The sequence below is a fragment of the Bombina bombina genome, chromosome 5, assembly GCF_027579735.1.
Source record: "Bombina bombina isolate aBomBom1 chromosome 5, aBomBom1.pri, whole genome shotgun sequence".
NCBI classification, from domain to species: domain Eukaryota; kingdom Metazoa; phylum Chordata; class Amphibia; order Anura; family Bombinatoridae; genus Bombina; species Bombina bombina.
This window is the reverse complement of record NC_069503.1, coordinates 577,495,123-577,512,217: the sequence shown is the minus strand read 5'-3', so window position 1 is coordinate 577,512,217 and position 17,095 is coordinate 577,495,123. Positions and strand designations below refer to the sequence as shown.

Sequence of the window (17,095 nt, the reverse complement as noted above, 5' to 3'; positions counted from 1 at the left end):
ATCAAGAGAGGATATCAAGAAAGCAACTTTGATAATAGAGGTAAATTGGAATGTTGTTTGAAATTACATGCTCTATCCGAATCAGGTAAGTTTCGTTTTTACTTTACTGTCCCTTTAAGTACAGGTATAAAAGTTGACTATAACGTTACTTTTACACTAATAAAAAGTAGTGAAATCAATAACCCAACCCTGTTACCAATAACACCAGCCAAAATTGAAAAAAAAAGGTTAATCAGTGTATTTATTCTGGTAAAAGCTATCACTGTTTTTAGTGTGAGCTTTTATTGTGCATGTGCACGTGCGCATATCCAAATATGATTCATACACTAGCATTTTAAAACAGTGTTTCTGATCAGAGAGCTGGTGATTCCTTGTTTTGTGCTAGTGATGATTCAAGTTACATGATACAAGCTCTCTGAGAAGAAACACTATTTAAAATGCTGGTTTATGAATCATATTTAGATATGCTCCACGTTTACATGCACAGTAAAAGCTCACGCTGAAAAGAGTGATAGCTTATACCAGAAGCATTTCTGCTAATGCATGTGCATTGCAAAAATGCTTCTATTCAAAAGTGAAATGCATTAAATGTACTTTTCTTTTTTGTCTGTAATGTCCTTTTAAAGAGACATACATACTGTATCTGCATGGTCTGGGAGCAAAACAGGGTTGTTATCACCTATTAGCATCACTACACACTATATAAAGGAATCAATCAACATACAGGGCCCTCAGCCTGTGATGTAATCACTAAACACTCAAAAATACCATTTTGTTTGTTGTCGCACATTTCTTTTTTCCGGTAACAAAACTATGAGATTAACAACTAATTGGAAATTGTTATCTGCTGGAAAAAAAGCCAGATTGACATCAACTCTTGTCTTCTTTACTCAAAAAATGCTGCCATTGTATTTTTTTTACTCACCCAGTAATGTAGAAATAGAAGAAATTCTACTGACACACAGAAAATGTATCTCAGCTCAAATCAGTCATTAAGGCAACGTATTATAGCAAAATAACAAACATAATACTTGTAAGAATTCTTACTGGAAATCCTGGAAATCCTGGTTCACCTCTGGCACCCTAAATAAAATACAAAGGAAAATTACTAACGCTAATACATACACATTTTATATATCGGGCCACATTACTAGTGGAGCGCTAACAGTTACGAGCAAGCGATAAGGGGTTTATCGCGGCTGTTTGCGCTCGTCGGGTTTACCGCTCTTATTACAAGTTGAAAGCAAATGCGATCGATTGGGTGCAATTGCAATTAATGCTAGAATGATTACTGTGTCCTCAGAGCAATGGTTAGATGTTTCACAGAACAAAAACTCTCACAAAACATCAAAATTACACCGCAAAGTACAGATACACTCGTAATAACACTATCTAATAAAAAATATTTTTAAAAAAATTGCACACAAAAGTTATAAGGACTTAAAGATATGAGGTTCCAGGTGATAGAAAAAAAGGCAGGCAAATGGTTTTAATAAAGACATTGATACATATACATGTCTAAAGATGGATATGTATTTATGCAATAGTCATTTTTAATAGTGTTGTACTGTGTATTTACTGTAAATATGTAACCTTACAATGTTCTGCACATAGCAGAATATGTTCTATGTATTTTTAAATAGATATTCCTATATATATATATATATATATATATATATATATATATATATATATATATATATATATATATATATATATATATATATATATACATATATACAGTGCTTTTTTTGTAAAAGAAAAGGTACCGGTACTAAAAAAAAGGGACATCATTATTTACAATGTTTGATGTATTTTGCAGCCCCCCTTTTGTGAAAACTAGAGTATTTAAATAATGATTACAAATATTACCTCTTATGAGTTGGCAGAGGTGGAGGTACTCAGTACCGTTGAGTACCCCCCCCCCAAAAAAAAGCCTTGTCTATATATAATTATATAGATATATAGGTATAGATACCTATATACCAAAATACCATCAGATATGTATTTAAGAATAAATAGAACATAAACTGTTATGTGAAGAACATTGGAATGTGAAATATTCATATTTTAATGTCAGGTTAACGCACATGAAAATATGCGTTTGGGTTTGCGCGCAAGTTGGGTGTTAGGTTTTCCATTTTTTTTGCTCCTTTGACTTGGAATGGGGGAATACGTGAATGCGCATGAGATATTCTAAGTTCAACTTTTTGTGCTCATCGGGTTAACAGTTTACTAAATAAAAAAGCTCCACAGCACAATGATATTCAGCTCACTTTATTCCAGAATCTAACAGACAGCAACGTTTCGGGCTCTCAACCCTTACTCATGCTATGTCATAGCATGAGTAAGGGTTGAGAGCCCGAAACGTTGCTGTCTGTTGCATTCACGCTCTGGAATAAAGTGAGCTGAATTTCATTGTGCTGTGGAGCTTTTTTATTTTGTTATATTTGAGGCCTGCAGTGGGTCTTTTGTTTGCCACGTGCACTTGCATAAACAAGGGACTGTTACTATATATATATATATATATATATATATATATATATATATATATATGTTGAAAACAGTTTACTCTCAACTCAGAATATAAGCGCAACCCAACAAGCACAAAAAGCTTACTTCTAGCACAGTTAATGCTCGAGCGGGAGCGTTAAATAACGCTCTACTTGTAATGTGGCCCATAGTCTTTATACATCTTCACTGGAAAACTTGCACAATGGTCATTATTACACAAGACTTTTTTTAGATTATGTAATAATCATATATTCCTATATATAATTTTTAAACCAACAAACATAAAGTAAAAAAACAACAACAACAAAAACTGTAGATTGTGTTGGTGTCCTTTTATAACAATGTGTAAAGTTTTGCATTTCAAATTTAAAAAGTAAGTAAAAAAACAAACATTCAAATAGAAAGTGAAATAAAAAAAAGATGTAGAAATTGGAAACCCTTATTTCTATTGATTTGCCCCAATGAACATGCAGGCCTTGTTCCCTGTCCAGGAATATATTGTGATCAGGTGATCCAAGCTTGTGTATAAATTAATGTTTATGTAATGGTTATATAAACAATCCCCCTAACACATGTTGTAGAATAAACAGCATCCATCTGCTTTCCCACATGAAAAGCATCCATTTCACCACTATAATGACACTAAGCTATTTTTTTTTTTTAATGATACATTTGAAAAAGGTTTTAGGGCTTCTAATATTGAAATACAAATTTGTAGATTTATAGAGACACTAACCTACTTGTTTCGTTTCATTTGAAAATATTTATTTTGTTTATTACTTTTTAATCTTACTTTTCCTGTCCTTGTTTTTGTCCAAATAACTGTCGGCTAGATTTAGAGTTCTGCGTTAGCCGTCAAACGCAGCGTTAAGGGGTCCTAACGCTGCTTTTGGCCGCCCACTGGTATTTAGAGTCAGTCAGGAAAGGGTCTAACGCTCACTTCCTCACCGCGACTCCAGGCTACCGCAGATCCCCTTACGCCAATTGCGTATCCTATCTTTTCAATGGGATCTGCCTAACGCTGGTATTTGGAGTCTTGGAAGAAGTGAGCGGTAGAGCTTCTACCGACAAGACTCCAGCCGCAAAAAAAAGTCAGTAGTTATGGAGATTTATGGGCTAACGCCGGAATATAAAGCTCTTAACTACTGTGCTACAAAGTACACTAACACCCATAAACTACCTATGTACCCCTAAACCGAGGCCCCCCCACATCGCCGCCACTCTAATAAAATTTTGTAACCCCTAATCTGCCGACCAGACGTCGCCACCTACGTTATCCCTATGAACCCCCAATCTGCTGCCCCTAACATCGCCGACCCCTATATTATATTTATTAACCCCTAATCTGCCCCCCCCAACGTCGCCGCCACCTTACCTACACTTATTAACCCCTAATCCGCCGACCTGACCTCGCCACCACTATAATAAATGTATTAACCCCTAAACCGCCGCACTCCCGCCTCGCAAACACTAGAATAAATATTATTAACCCCTAATCTGCCCTCCCTAACATCGCCGCCACCTACATACAATTATTAACCCCTAATCTCCCGCCCGCACCGTCGCCGCTACTATAATAAAATTATTAACCCCTAAACCTAACTCTAACCCTAACCCTAACACCCCCCTAACATAAATATAATTTAAAATAAACGAAATAATATTCCTAAAATTAAATAAAATAATCCTATTTAAAACTAAATACTTACCTAGAAAATAAACCCTAATATAGCTACAATATAATTAATATTTACATTGTAGCTATTTTAGGATTTATATTTATTTTACAGGCAACTTTGTATTTATTTTAACTAGGTACAATAGCTATTAAATAGTTAATAACTATTTAATAGCTACCTAGTTAAAATAAGTTCAAAATTACCTGTAAAATAAATCCTAACCTAAGTTACAAATACACCTAACACTACACTATCATTAAATTAATTAAATAAATTACCTACAATTAGCTAGCTTAAAATACAATAAAATAAACTATTCTATAATACAAAAACAAACAAACACTAAATTACAAAAAATAAAAAAGAATTACAAGAAGTTTAAACTAATTACACCTAATCTAAGCCCCCTAATAAAATAAAAAATCCCCCCAAAATAAAAAAATGCCCTACCCTATTCTAAACTACCAAAGTAATCAGCTCTTTTACCAGCCCTTAAAAGGGCTTTTTGCGGGGCATTGCCCCAAAGTAATCAGCTCTTTTACCTGAAAATAAAAATACAATACCCCCCCAACAATACAACCCACCACCCACATACCCCTACTCTAACCCACCCAAACCCCCCTTAAAAAACCTATCGCTAACCCCCTGAAGATTATCCTACCTTGAGTCGTCTTCACCCAGCCGAGCCGAATTCTTCATCCATAGGATTCTATCAGCCAATCGGAATTAAGGTAGAAAAAATCTGATTGGCTGATGCAATCAGCCAATCAGATTTAAGTTCAATCCGATTGATTGATCCAATCAGCCAATCGTATTGAGCTTGCATTTAATTGGCCGATCGGAACAGCCAATAGAATGCGAGCTCAATACGACTGGCTGATTGGATCAGCCAATCGGATTGAACTTCAATCTGATTTTTTCTACCTTAATTCCGATTGGCTGATAGAATCCTATCAGCCAATCGGAATTGAAGGGACGCCATCTTGGATGACGTCCCATAAAGGAACCTTCATTCGTCGGGAAGTCGTCGGTTGAAGAGGATGGCTCCGCGTTGGCTCCTTTGAAGATGGCTCCACTCCGCTCCGGATGGATGAAGATTGAAGACGCCGCCTGGATGAACACTTCTACCGGATGGAGGACCTCTTCTTGCCCCGCTTGGATGAAGAACCTCCTCTGTGCACCTTGGATGAAGAATTCGGCTCGGCTGGGTGAAGACGACTCAAGGTAGGATGATCTTCAGGGGGTTAGCGATAGGTTTTTTAAGGGGGGTTTGGGTGGGTTACAGTAGGGGTATGTGAGTGGTGGGTTGTAATGTTGGGGGGGGTATTGTATTTTTATTTTCAGGTAAAAGAGGTGATTACTTTGGGGCAATGCCCCGCAAAAAGCCCTTTTAAGGGCTGGTAAAAGAGCTGATTACTTTGGTAGTTTAGAATAGGGTAGGGCATTTTTTTTATTTTGGGGGGATTTTTTATTTTATTAGGGGGCTTAGATTAGGTGTAATTAGTTTAAACTTCTTGTAATTCTTTTTTATTTTTTGTAATTTAGTGTTTTTTTTTATTTATTTATTATATTTATAACTTAGGTTAGGATTTATTTTACAGGTAATTTTGTACTTATTTTAACTAGGTAGCTATTAAATAGTTATTAACTATTTAATAGCTATTGTACCTAGTTAAATTAAATACAAAGTTGCCTGTAAAATAAATATAAATCCTAAAATAGCTACAATGTAATTATTAATTATATTGTAGCTATATTAGGGTTTATTTTCTAGGTAAGTATTTAGTTTTAAATAGGATTATTTTATTTTATTTTAGGAATATTATTTCGTTTATTTTAAATTATATTTATGTTAGGGGGGTGTTAGGGTTAGGCTTAGAGTTAGGTTTAGGGGTTAATAATTTTATTATAGTAGCGGCGACGGTGCGGGCGGGAGATTAGGGGTTAATAATTGTAGGTAGGTGACGGCGATGTTAGGGAGGGCAGATTAGGGGTTAATACTATTTATTCTAGTGTTTGCGAGGCGGGAGTGCGGCGGTTTAGAGGTTAATACATTTATTATAGTGGCGGCGAGGTCTGGTCAGCAGATTAGGGGTTAATAAGTGTAGAAAAAGGTGGCGGCAACATTGGGGGGGCAGATTAGGGGTTAATAAATATAATATAGGTGTCGGCGATGTTAGGGGCAGCAGATTAGGGGTTCATAGGTATAATGTAGGAGCCGAACGCAGCCCCGCAGACAACTCTCAATACCAGCGTTGTTTAAAGGGTGCGCTGGGAAAAAAAGTAGCGTTAGCAAAACTCTAAATCTAGCTGTGTGTGTGTTGTCCCTATCAACCTATAAGAATAAATACTGAAGTATGCAGCATACATTTCTTGTTACTTTAAAAAATGTATCCTTTTTCCATGAATAAAAACAAATTCAAAAAGCTCAATAAAAAAAATGCAATTTGTAGGTGCCTGGGCACTATATTCTGTGGGATCATGCAATACTTGCCAACCAAAGCACTACTATAGACCCCACTTTTAATCCTGTTATGTTTATAAGGTATTGTGCATTAGTGAATAATGAGTCTTTTTTAAAGGGACACTGAACCCAAATTTAATCATGATTCAGATAAAGCATGCAATTTTAAGCAACTTTCTAATTTACTCCTATCAATTTTTCTTCGTTCTCTTGCTATCTTTATTTGAAAAATAAGGCATCTAAGCTATTTTTTTTTGGTTCAGAACCCTTAAAAGCGCTTGTTTATTGGTGGGTGACTTTATCCACCAATCAGCAAGAACAACCCAGGTTGTTCACAAAAAATGGACCGGTATCTAAACTTACATTCTTGCTTTTCAAATAAAGATACCAAGAGAATGAAGAAAATTTGATAATAGGAGTAAATTAGAAAGTTGCTTAAAATTGCCTTCTCTATCTGAATCACGAAAGAAAAAATTTGGATTCAGTGTCCCTTTAAGTCTTTCCCTCCTGCAGAAATATCTTTTCCACCTTTAGAGTAACTGCATGAAGATAAACAACTAATTTTTTTTTTACATTAACTTATTGGTTTGCTGTCTTGTTAAAAGAAATGCTCATTTATCACGTTTCTGATTAATGCTAAAAATAGTGAAAAAGTGTTAAAGGGACAGTAAAGTCAAAATTAAACTTTCATGATTTAAATAGAGCGTACAATTCTAAACAACTTTCCAATTTACTTCTTATATAAAATTTGCTTTGTTCTCTTTGTATCTTTTATTGAAACTAGCTCTTATTAGGCCAACTAGTTTTACTTTTCATTTAAAGATACCAAGAGAAGGAAGAAAATTTGATAGAAGTAAATTGGAAATTTGTTTAAAATAGCCTATAGCGCTATTTGAATCATGAAAGATTAATTTTTATTTTACTGTCCCTTTAATCTTAGCATTTGTTCTGAATATATTTGCAAATTTTGCAAAAGCTCTAGCTGCCAGGACTAACCTTTATCACTCTTATGTGAAACTAATATGCATAACTCTACCGTCTGAGCTTCAAGAACAGTCGTACCTAATGCCAAAGATCTTCTTGTTGCTATATAAAGACAATTAAACAGTGTGGTCTGTGGCTATCGCCTGCATCTCACCAGCCATCTTAAAGGGACATTAACCACTAAATAAATGCTACATATAATGATTCATTAAATAAAAAGATTAGTCTGAAAATAACATGTAGATGTATTTTTTTTTAAAGTTTCATTATCTGTTTAAATATTGAAAAAAATAAGTGTAAAGTTTTAGTGTCTATAAAACAATGGGAGCTGCCATGTTGTAACTTAGGTTACCTTCTCTGCTGTGGCCAATTAGGGACAGTTATAAATAGGTCACTGTGCAGCCAATGGCTATTTGGAATATAACAGTGTTCTGCACTTCCATTTCTAACAGGAACTGAAAAGCTCACAATTTCAGAATGGAATTACAAGAAGGGGGGGGGGGACAAAATAAATAAAGTATGTTGCTGATTTTTTTATATATACGATTTATCATTTCATATTACCATCTCAAATTATTTAATATCCCTTTAACCATGCTACTGGACCAAACTACAATATAAACACACAGGGTAACTGAGAGGTGTGCTACTTCAACCAATAGGCAAGCAGCAGGCAGTACCTTAAAGGGACACAAAATCCATATGTTTTTCTTTCATAAATCAGAGCATACAATTTTAAGCAACTTTCTAATTTATTCCTATTATAAATTTTTCTTCGTTCCCTTGCTATCTTTATTTGAAAAAAGCAGGAATGTAAGCTTAGCAGCCGGCCCATTTTTGGTTCAGCACCCGAGTAGCGCCTGCTGATTGGTGTCTTAATGTTTTCAAATAAAGATAGTAAGGGAACAAAGAAAAATTGATAACAATTCTTCATCTGCTATTGAGAAAGACACAGTTCCACAAGGAATTCTCCTCAAATAAATAATATCTGAAATTGTGGCTGATAGCTTGAAAGCGTAAATGTGGATTTCATATTTTGGAAATGAAAAAGTACATTTGGCATACTTTAAAATACCCAGTTTTCTGAATAGTTCTAGGATCATATTTTGAGAATTTAATCTAAAAAAACCAAAACTCATAGGTGTCCTTTTAATAGAATGTTAGAATGAAGATGTATTTAAACACAAGCACACACACACTTTAGTTATTTGTGATCACTTTTTAAGTATTGACTACTCCACTCTATGAAATAAACATATCTTTCTCTGTTATTTTGAGGTTTTATTCATTCTGTCTTTCCTATTTCATTTGTTTTTAAACTATCTAAACACAATTCTTAACTGGGCCTCCTGTTCTAATAGGCTCCATTCTTTCTATCTATTTTTATCCCTTACTTGCTCATCTTTCCTATTTTCACTCTGACTTATATTTTGCCCTTTCTTCCCTAACAAGAGAGAACCCATTATTGGTAGGGAGCGGGGGGGGGGGGGGTTCAAGAACAGTATTAGACAACTGCATGTTCAAACTGTTTCCAGTTATTCCTTGCTGGTTTTAAAGGTACATGGTTTCATGCTTTAGACAAAGCATGCAATTTAAACAACATTCCAAGTTACTTCTATTATATAATTTGCTTCATTTTCTTGATATTCTTTGTTGAAAAACAAATATAAATAGGCTCAGTAGCTGCTGATTGATGGCTGCACATAGATGCCTTGTGTGATTGGCTCACCCATGTGCATTGCTATTTATTCAACAAAAGATATCTACAGAATAAAGCAAATCAGATAATAAAAGTAAATTAAAATGTTGTTTAAAATTGTATTCTCTATCTGAATCATGAAAGAACAATTTGAGGTTTCATGTCCCTTTAAATATATCTCTCAGAACGTATCACCTATGAATAGGTTCTTGTGAGAACATTGCTTATTTTTCTCTGTTTTTATTTTTTTACTCTCTTCTGTCTGTTTTGCCCAACAATATGTTATGTTTAATGTTGTAGGAGAGTAAATGAAATAACAAAACATAATGAAAATGATAATTAATTTAACAGAGGTGCAATATTTACCTGGATTCCTCTTGAACCTGGATAGTTGTTACCATTTTTGCCTCTGTCCCCCTAGAAATAAAAACATAGTTTAGAATAAATGAATCATGTACAATAAGCTAATGTTCTTGGATGTTAAATGTTTATGATAATTTATTTAATTAATTTTGTTTTAACTAATTTTTATACAATATTATTGTAAGGAAATACTTTATGTTCTATGACACATATAGGGCAGTGCTCCAATACATTTCTACATTTGTTTATTTAAGCATTAAATGGACATTGTACACTAGATTTTTCTTTGCATAAATGTTTTGTAGATGATCCATTTATAAAGCCCATCTGGGTGTGTTTTTGTAAAAATGTATAGTTTGCTTATTTTTAAATAACATTGTGCTGATTTTCAGACTCCTAACCAAGCCCCACAGTTTTAGATGTATACTGATGTCTACAAATTCCTGCTGGCTCCTGTTTGTCTAATAGGTCTTTTCATGTGCAGGGGAGGGGGGTGAGAGGAGTGTTTGCTGTTCTTGCTTTCATAGCCCACTTCAGTGGGTGTCCCAGCCTAACCTTATCAACAGTGCTATACTGGAAGCTTCTAAGAGTTTTTAAAAGGCTTTATACTGGATTTTTATATCAGTATCTGTGCATATTCTTCTTTATAGTTATATGAAAATTTGTATATACTGTCCCTTTAAACCATTAGGCTAAATAAATGTGTTGCCCTTGATGTCTTTAAACATAGCTGATTAAGTAATAGATTAAAGTGATATAAGGTACCTACATTTTAATAACAGTTTTGAAGTTATAAAGAATTCATGCTCATACATTTTTAAAACTACTGACGTATAATCTCCACGGGAACAAATTATAGCAATGCCTCAAAATTCTAAATAGTTTTTCTTGTAAATTCATATTGCAGCATGGAAAGTAACATGCTATTTAAAAGTACGCTTACCATAATTTTTAGAGGTGAAACTGGGACCACCTGGTGCGGTGCCAGTGGGGGTGTGGTCAGGAGCGTGGTCAAGGGGGCGTGGCAATTACCGGTCCTTTTAACGTAGTAGCTTTTATGTGTGTAATTTTTCGTGGATACTCTACCCTTCCTCAGTCAAACAAGTGAATCACACAGTTTAAATAGACCATAACACCACCCCCTAGTGAAAATGGCACCATTACGTTGTCATGGCAAATAAATCATTAATCTAAATCTCAGATTCTAAATAATGCCAAACATCAAGCATAATTATCACTTTCATAATTATCAATTTCACAATTTAATATCTGCAGTGTAATATGTGTTTTATGTGTCTAATTAAGGAACAGAGCCAAATACTGATAAGGCATAAATACAACATTGCATGAAAGTAAAAAAGAAACACGTACCCACTAAAGCTGTTTAAGAGGCTACTCTATACCATAATGCAGGAAGATTATAACCAAAATGCTATCCTGCATGAAGTAAAGCAAGATCCAGGCCAAAAATCCTGCCTGTCTGTACTTCCTACTCATACCCATATGATTCCCCTAAAGGTGTATTACTGGCAATGACACCAAGGGTCGGGGGGGGGGGGGTGTTAAATTCTTAGAAAAATAAACCAAGTAGTACTACAAAATTAAAAAAAAACTATGCTGCTCACTCAGCCTGTATTACTAAATGTAAACTTTGAAGGACACGAACGTTAAGCTAAGCAGGGCTGTATGTAACAAAGTACCAGCATCCAACTATGCTGGAGAGTCACAGTCCAGACAGGTGGGCTGAAACCCGGACACATGATTTGGAAACCTGGAGGTGGCAACCCTACTGGGACAGAATGAACAACTGGGTGGGACACTGGGACAGCGCCTCCAAACCAGGACAATCCCAGTAAAAGTGGGACTTCTGGTAAGCATATTTAAAAGCAATGCCTATGGGGCATTTAAACAAGAATACAATTACAGCCAGAATAAGCCTCTAATCGGATTCGGACCTAGACAAAATATTATATTGGGACACTTTAAATATTTAAAAACACTGTATGTTCTTACTGATCATGACACCATCACACTATTTGTATAGAGTTACAAAAATATTACTGATAGCCTTGGAGGAACATAAAAGTGTAATATGAAAGTGCTCTTTACATGTTAAAGCATTTTATTATTGTACTATTGCCTGCAAAGGGATTAAGCACAAACCTAAAGTGAGCTCTAAAGCAGCAGTACATTACTAGGAGTTAGCTGAGCCCATTTGGCAAGCCAATTACAAATCACAAATGTGTGTAGCCATTAATCACCAGCTAGCTCCCAGTATTGCTGCCCCTGAGGATATGTTCATATGCTTTCAACAAAGGATAAAAATACCAAAGTAAATATTGTAATAAAAAATAATTTTTAAAAAAATGTCTTAAAATAGTACACTGTATCTGAATCATTAAATATTTTTACTTTCATGTCTCTTTAAATAAATTTTACTTGCTTGATTTTGTCATTTTATTTGACTTTTTTTATTTTTTTATTTTTGAGATAAGGGTTGCTGCACAGCTGGTTGTTCGACCAGTACAGCTAAAGATATGGCACAATTCATTTTGCTCTCTCACTTCTCCCGTATAAACTGTTACTTAGCCAACAGTGATTTCCCTTGGTCAGGATATTAATTTATTTACCCTTTGTCTGTAAGAAAAGGGAGCTACACTTGGCATAGCAAAAAAGAATTTACCCATTTTGAAGAATTAAATTATAATTTTCAAAATTAATTTTCTGTAGCAAATATAAATAATGTAGCCTCTGAATATTGTATTGACAAGAATGTAAAATTAGTTTTGTCTGTCAGATACCGTGGCCGGACTGTTATCTGACGGATATTTGTCCAACTGTCACTTGTGTGACGGATAATATTCAGACAAATGACCGTCGGATAACAGTCTGTCCACGAGATGGATAGATATATAAGGATAGAGACAGATTGAAAAATAAACAGATAGATAGATAGACAGATAGTTAAAAGAACATCACTGGGAGATGGGAACCATGGCTAGGTTCCTAAAGGCGGTTGCGGCACTGAGGCTCTGGTTAGAACAGAGCACTCTAGAGAGTATCTGCCCTCGGCCAACGTCGGAACACAGTCTCTCGGACATATATCTGATGGACAAATGTGCTTCGGCATTCTGTCCGTCAGCATTTTGTCAGAGCACCGCCAGATACCCTTTAATTTTAAAATGTATACGGTACCCTTGTATTTTGATTTGGACTTAAAAAGGTATGTAGGTTTCCCTATAGTTAATACACCTCTGCCAATATCAGATATTTCTTATTATGTTAAATAACTTTATAGGCTTGATGAGTTTTCCCTAGAATGTATGTACAGTTTTAGTATCTTATATTAGTATTTTTATGCACACATCTAGCAAAAACCATAACAAAGCAAATATATAATTATGTTGTCAATAGGGAAAATATGGTCCTTTTAAATTTATAATAGAAAATAGTTTTATCCCTAATACAATACAGTCCTTGTGCTTATTGTATCTGTATTTACCCACCATCCCTTTATTTTTCTTTAGATCTAATCTTTCATAAATTATTTATAATTGTTAAAATAGAAATCAGAAAAATGTTTGACATCTTAAAGGGAGAGCACAAAATGTAGTGAAAACAATGAAGAGTTATTTTTTAACTGACATACCGGTGCGCCTGGAAGTCCAGTTTCTCCTCTCATTCCAATGTCTCCGGGATCACCGGGACTGCCCTTAAATACAAGTTGGAAGAAACATTAAAATATCTGTAATATACAATAGAAATCTATATCATTGTATGATTTAATAAAATAGAGGACATTGCCCAGGAACCATCCCTTTCTCTCACAATTAGATATCATCACCTGAAGAGGTCATGCTTATGGTTGAGAGTTGATGTTCTATAAAATGATATCACATACATACTGTAATAAATATGTTATATATTTCCTGAATGTATCAATTTAGTATATTAATTATAATAAATATAAAGAAGAATGAAGACGTATTTTGTGTCAATCACATCATTTATTGATATATATTTTTTTTGTCAAATAATTGCATAGTGCTGGATGAATATATTTACAATGGAGGCAGGAAAATACTGTGCAGGAAAAAGAACCTTGTAATCTCCATAAAGAAAGATTTATTTATTGTTCTATTGTTTAGCAGTGGCCTGTCCATCACAAGGCCCAGGGGCCACAATGCAGCCTATAGAAGAATTTCCTCTGCAAGCTGAATACTATAATGTGTTTGAACCAGATAATTATCTTACAGCACTTTGACCTTTTAAAAAGTAATATCCCAGTCTCCCTTGGTATACACTTTGCCCTGTTCTGCTCAGTGACGTGCAGTCACAGGAGGCAGGGGAGGCAGTGCCTACCCTGTCCAATGAGGGAAAAAAGATTTGTAATTAATATTTTTATTAAAAAAAAAAATATGTTTATTATCTCATTAATTTTTTTTTTTTTACCACCCTCGCCCCAAAGGTACCCCCCCCACCCCCATGGCGAGCCGCGATACTCATTCATTTTAATTTCTATTAGTAGTGTGTGACGTGTAGTACGTTAGAATAGACAGTAGACTTTGCGCATGCGCTGTGCACTCCACTGCAGATAATGTTCACCGACCGCATGATGATCCATCCATTGTTGCGCAATTAGGAGGCAGTGAGCCGGTCCGCTGCCCTCCATTATTGCGCAACAATGGATCTAAAGCTCACTTAGAGCTGCGCCACCCAGTGGTGAGTCGCCCGGGCCCTGTACAAGCTCAAATGGAGGCGGTTCTCAAAACCGCCTCCATGATGAGCTAGGTCACTTCAGCCAATCACAGCATGCCATTGCCTGCAGGGCTGCTGATTGACAGGTGGCTGGGCCATGTGACCATTGACGTTGCGTTGCGCGCGCTGAGACAACAGTGGCGGGAAGACTCAGTGGAGGGAGAGCAGCTCAGAGAGAGTGTCTGTCTGCGTTCCCGACTGCCGTGCTGCACTGCTGCCTAAACTGCCCCACTTGGCTGTCAGTGACTGGGTGGCTGGACTGGAGGAGCCGAGAGCGAGACTGTCACTGAGGAGGAGACTCAGGAGGAGAGGACTGGAGTCAGGGACAGGACGACGACGGAGGAGCGGAGCAGAGCCGGTGCCACGTGGGTGGTGGACCCGGGCGGACCCGGTGTAGGAGTCAGCCATCTCTCGGAGTCGGTTGTGGTGGTGAATGTGTCTGACAGTGACAGTGACACAGTGTGATCGACCGACCGTGGTGTGGATGGAATCATCATTCTTCCTGATCCTATCTTCTTATTCTCATCAGCCAGGTAAGGAAGGAAAATACCAGAACATTTACTGTCTGGTTATTGTTAACCAACCTAAATTAAAAATGTTGAACTGTTCATAATGTGGGTCTGGGACTGGGTAGTGTGGGTAGGGTAGGCAATGGCATTGGCATATACTGGTAGTGGTGGTAGACATTTTTATTATAAATAAATATTTTATATACATATATTAATATAATTTTATTAGATAGAAGACAAATAAATAATTATTAACAAACATACAAATAAATTATATTTAATTTGATTAAAGTAATCTAATCTCTTATTTAAGATTATTTATTTTTCTTTTTGAATACTTTAAGTGTTAAGCAATAAGTATTAGTAATACTTAACACTTAAAGTATTCAAAAAGAAAAATAAATAATCTTAAGTAAGAGATTAGATTACTTTAATCAAATTAAATATAATTTATATGTAGTAATTTGTTAACAATTATTTATTTATGTCTTCACTTCAAGTTCAATCTATATTATGTAAATAAAATTATATTATATGTATTACTATTAATAATAGGAATTAGGAAATATTACCAACCAGTGAACTGTGAAGCACATAGTGGTGTATAAATAACGGATTTTTATTAAATAAAAAAAATCAATATTGTGCAATAATATCTAAAAAAAAGCAGACAGTTATGTGTATAATTATAGTGTTCATGATACTATCCATTCAGATGGCTGCTGACATATTAGCTATTATTTGAGCCCTTCTTAGTCCTCAGAGTGTGTGCATCCCAGCAGCCCTGAATTTGCACTTTTGCAGAAGTGCAAGAAACTTAGGTCAAAGTAACTAGTAATTGTAATTGAACTAGATCTGATAGAATCATTATATATTATGATCAATTTCTCATAATTATAAATTAAGGTTAAAGGCTTTTTTTCCTCACTGACACTGACTGACATACATTCCGGCTGATTAGTTAAAGGGACATGAAACCCACATTTTTTCTTTCATGATTTAGAAAGAGAATGTAATTGTAAAATATTTCTAATTTACTTCTATTATCTAATTTGTTTTATTGTCTTGATATTCTTTGCTGAAAAGCATATCTAGATATTCTCAGTAGCTGCCGAATCCGATTGGTTACTGCACATAAAAGCCTCATGTGATTGGCTCACCCATGTGCATTGCTTTTTCTTCAAATAAGGATATTTAAAAAATGAAGCAAAATAAATAATAGAAGTAAATTGTAATGTTGTTTAAATTTGTATGTTCTATCTGAATCATTAAAGAAAGATTTTGGGTTTAGTGGCCCTTTAAGTATTCTTTCTTGCCACTGTGAGTTGGGAAATGAGTTCTGCAATCTGCAGTGCTTAAAACAAAAGTGATATTATACTAAAGTATAGACTTAATAATCACAATTTTTTTTGCCACCTGCAAAATTAAAATTCAGTCAGTGAAAGGAGGACAATGTGATTTTATTTTAAAATAGATTACATCATGTCAGCAGTTATCTGATTCTGCCATAAGAAGATTCGAAGTTTGTTTGACTCAGAACTTGAAGTCCTCCAAAAAAATGAACACAATTTGCAATTGTTTGAAGTGTGCAGTGTTTTTAGTTATCTTTGCTGTAAAAAGTACAGCAAAGATAACTAAATTATTCCATAAGATGTGACTGCTGGGCTTGCTTGCAGTTATTTATATTTTTTGGCATCCATCATAGCATGCCATGCAATGTTCTGGATGCCGAAAAATATAAATAACTGCAAGCCCAGGCCAGCAGTGACATCTTATGGAATAATTTAGTTGTCTGCTGTACTTTTTACTTAGAAGCACTGCACACTTCAAACAATTGCAATCATATAATTTTTCATGTCCTTATGTATTTATTTTGTTTTGAGGTTATCAGTCCCTTATACTCTTCTTCTGGCAGATAACTGCTGACATGTCAATTATTTTAAAATAAAATCACATTGTCCTTTTTTCTCCAATGGTAAAGCATAAATTTGAGACAAGGAGACTACACATTAATAATGTTTAAGCCATATATTACTATTTAAACAAAAGCTAGATCAGATGCACAGCTTAGCTTATGTCACTCTGATATAATGGCACTTCCCTTGTCTTGTCAGTTTTTCTGGAG

The 17,095-nt window shown here is 35.1% G+C and overlaps 1 protein-coding gene across 1 annotated transcript in view; it reads right to left on the bottom strand.

The window, feature by feature from the left end:
- Positions 1–990: 990 nt before the first annotated feature.
- LOC128660599 (collagen alpha-2(VI) chain-like) overlaps positions 991–17,095 on the bottom strand; it is a 115,287-nt gene continuing 99,182 nt past the window's right edge. Inside the window, exons 19-21 of the mRNA XM_053714525.1 lie at positions 13,353–13,415; positions 9,707–9,757; positions 991–1,083 (exon numbers count right to left, since the gene is read on the bottom strand). Coding sequence (XP_053570500.1) covers positions 1,006–1,083; positions 9,707–9,757; positions 13,353–13,415 — 192 coding nt within the window. The 3' untranslated portion in view covers positions 991–1,005. The remainder of the gene's footprint in view (positions 1,084–9,706; positions 9,758–13,352; positions 13,416–17,095) is intronic.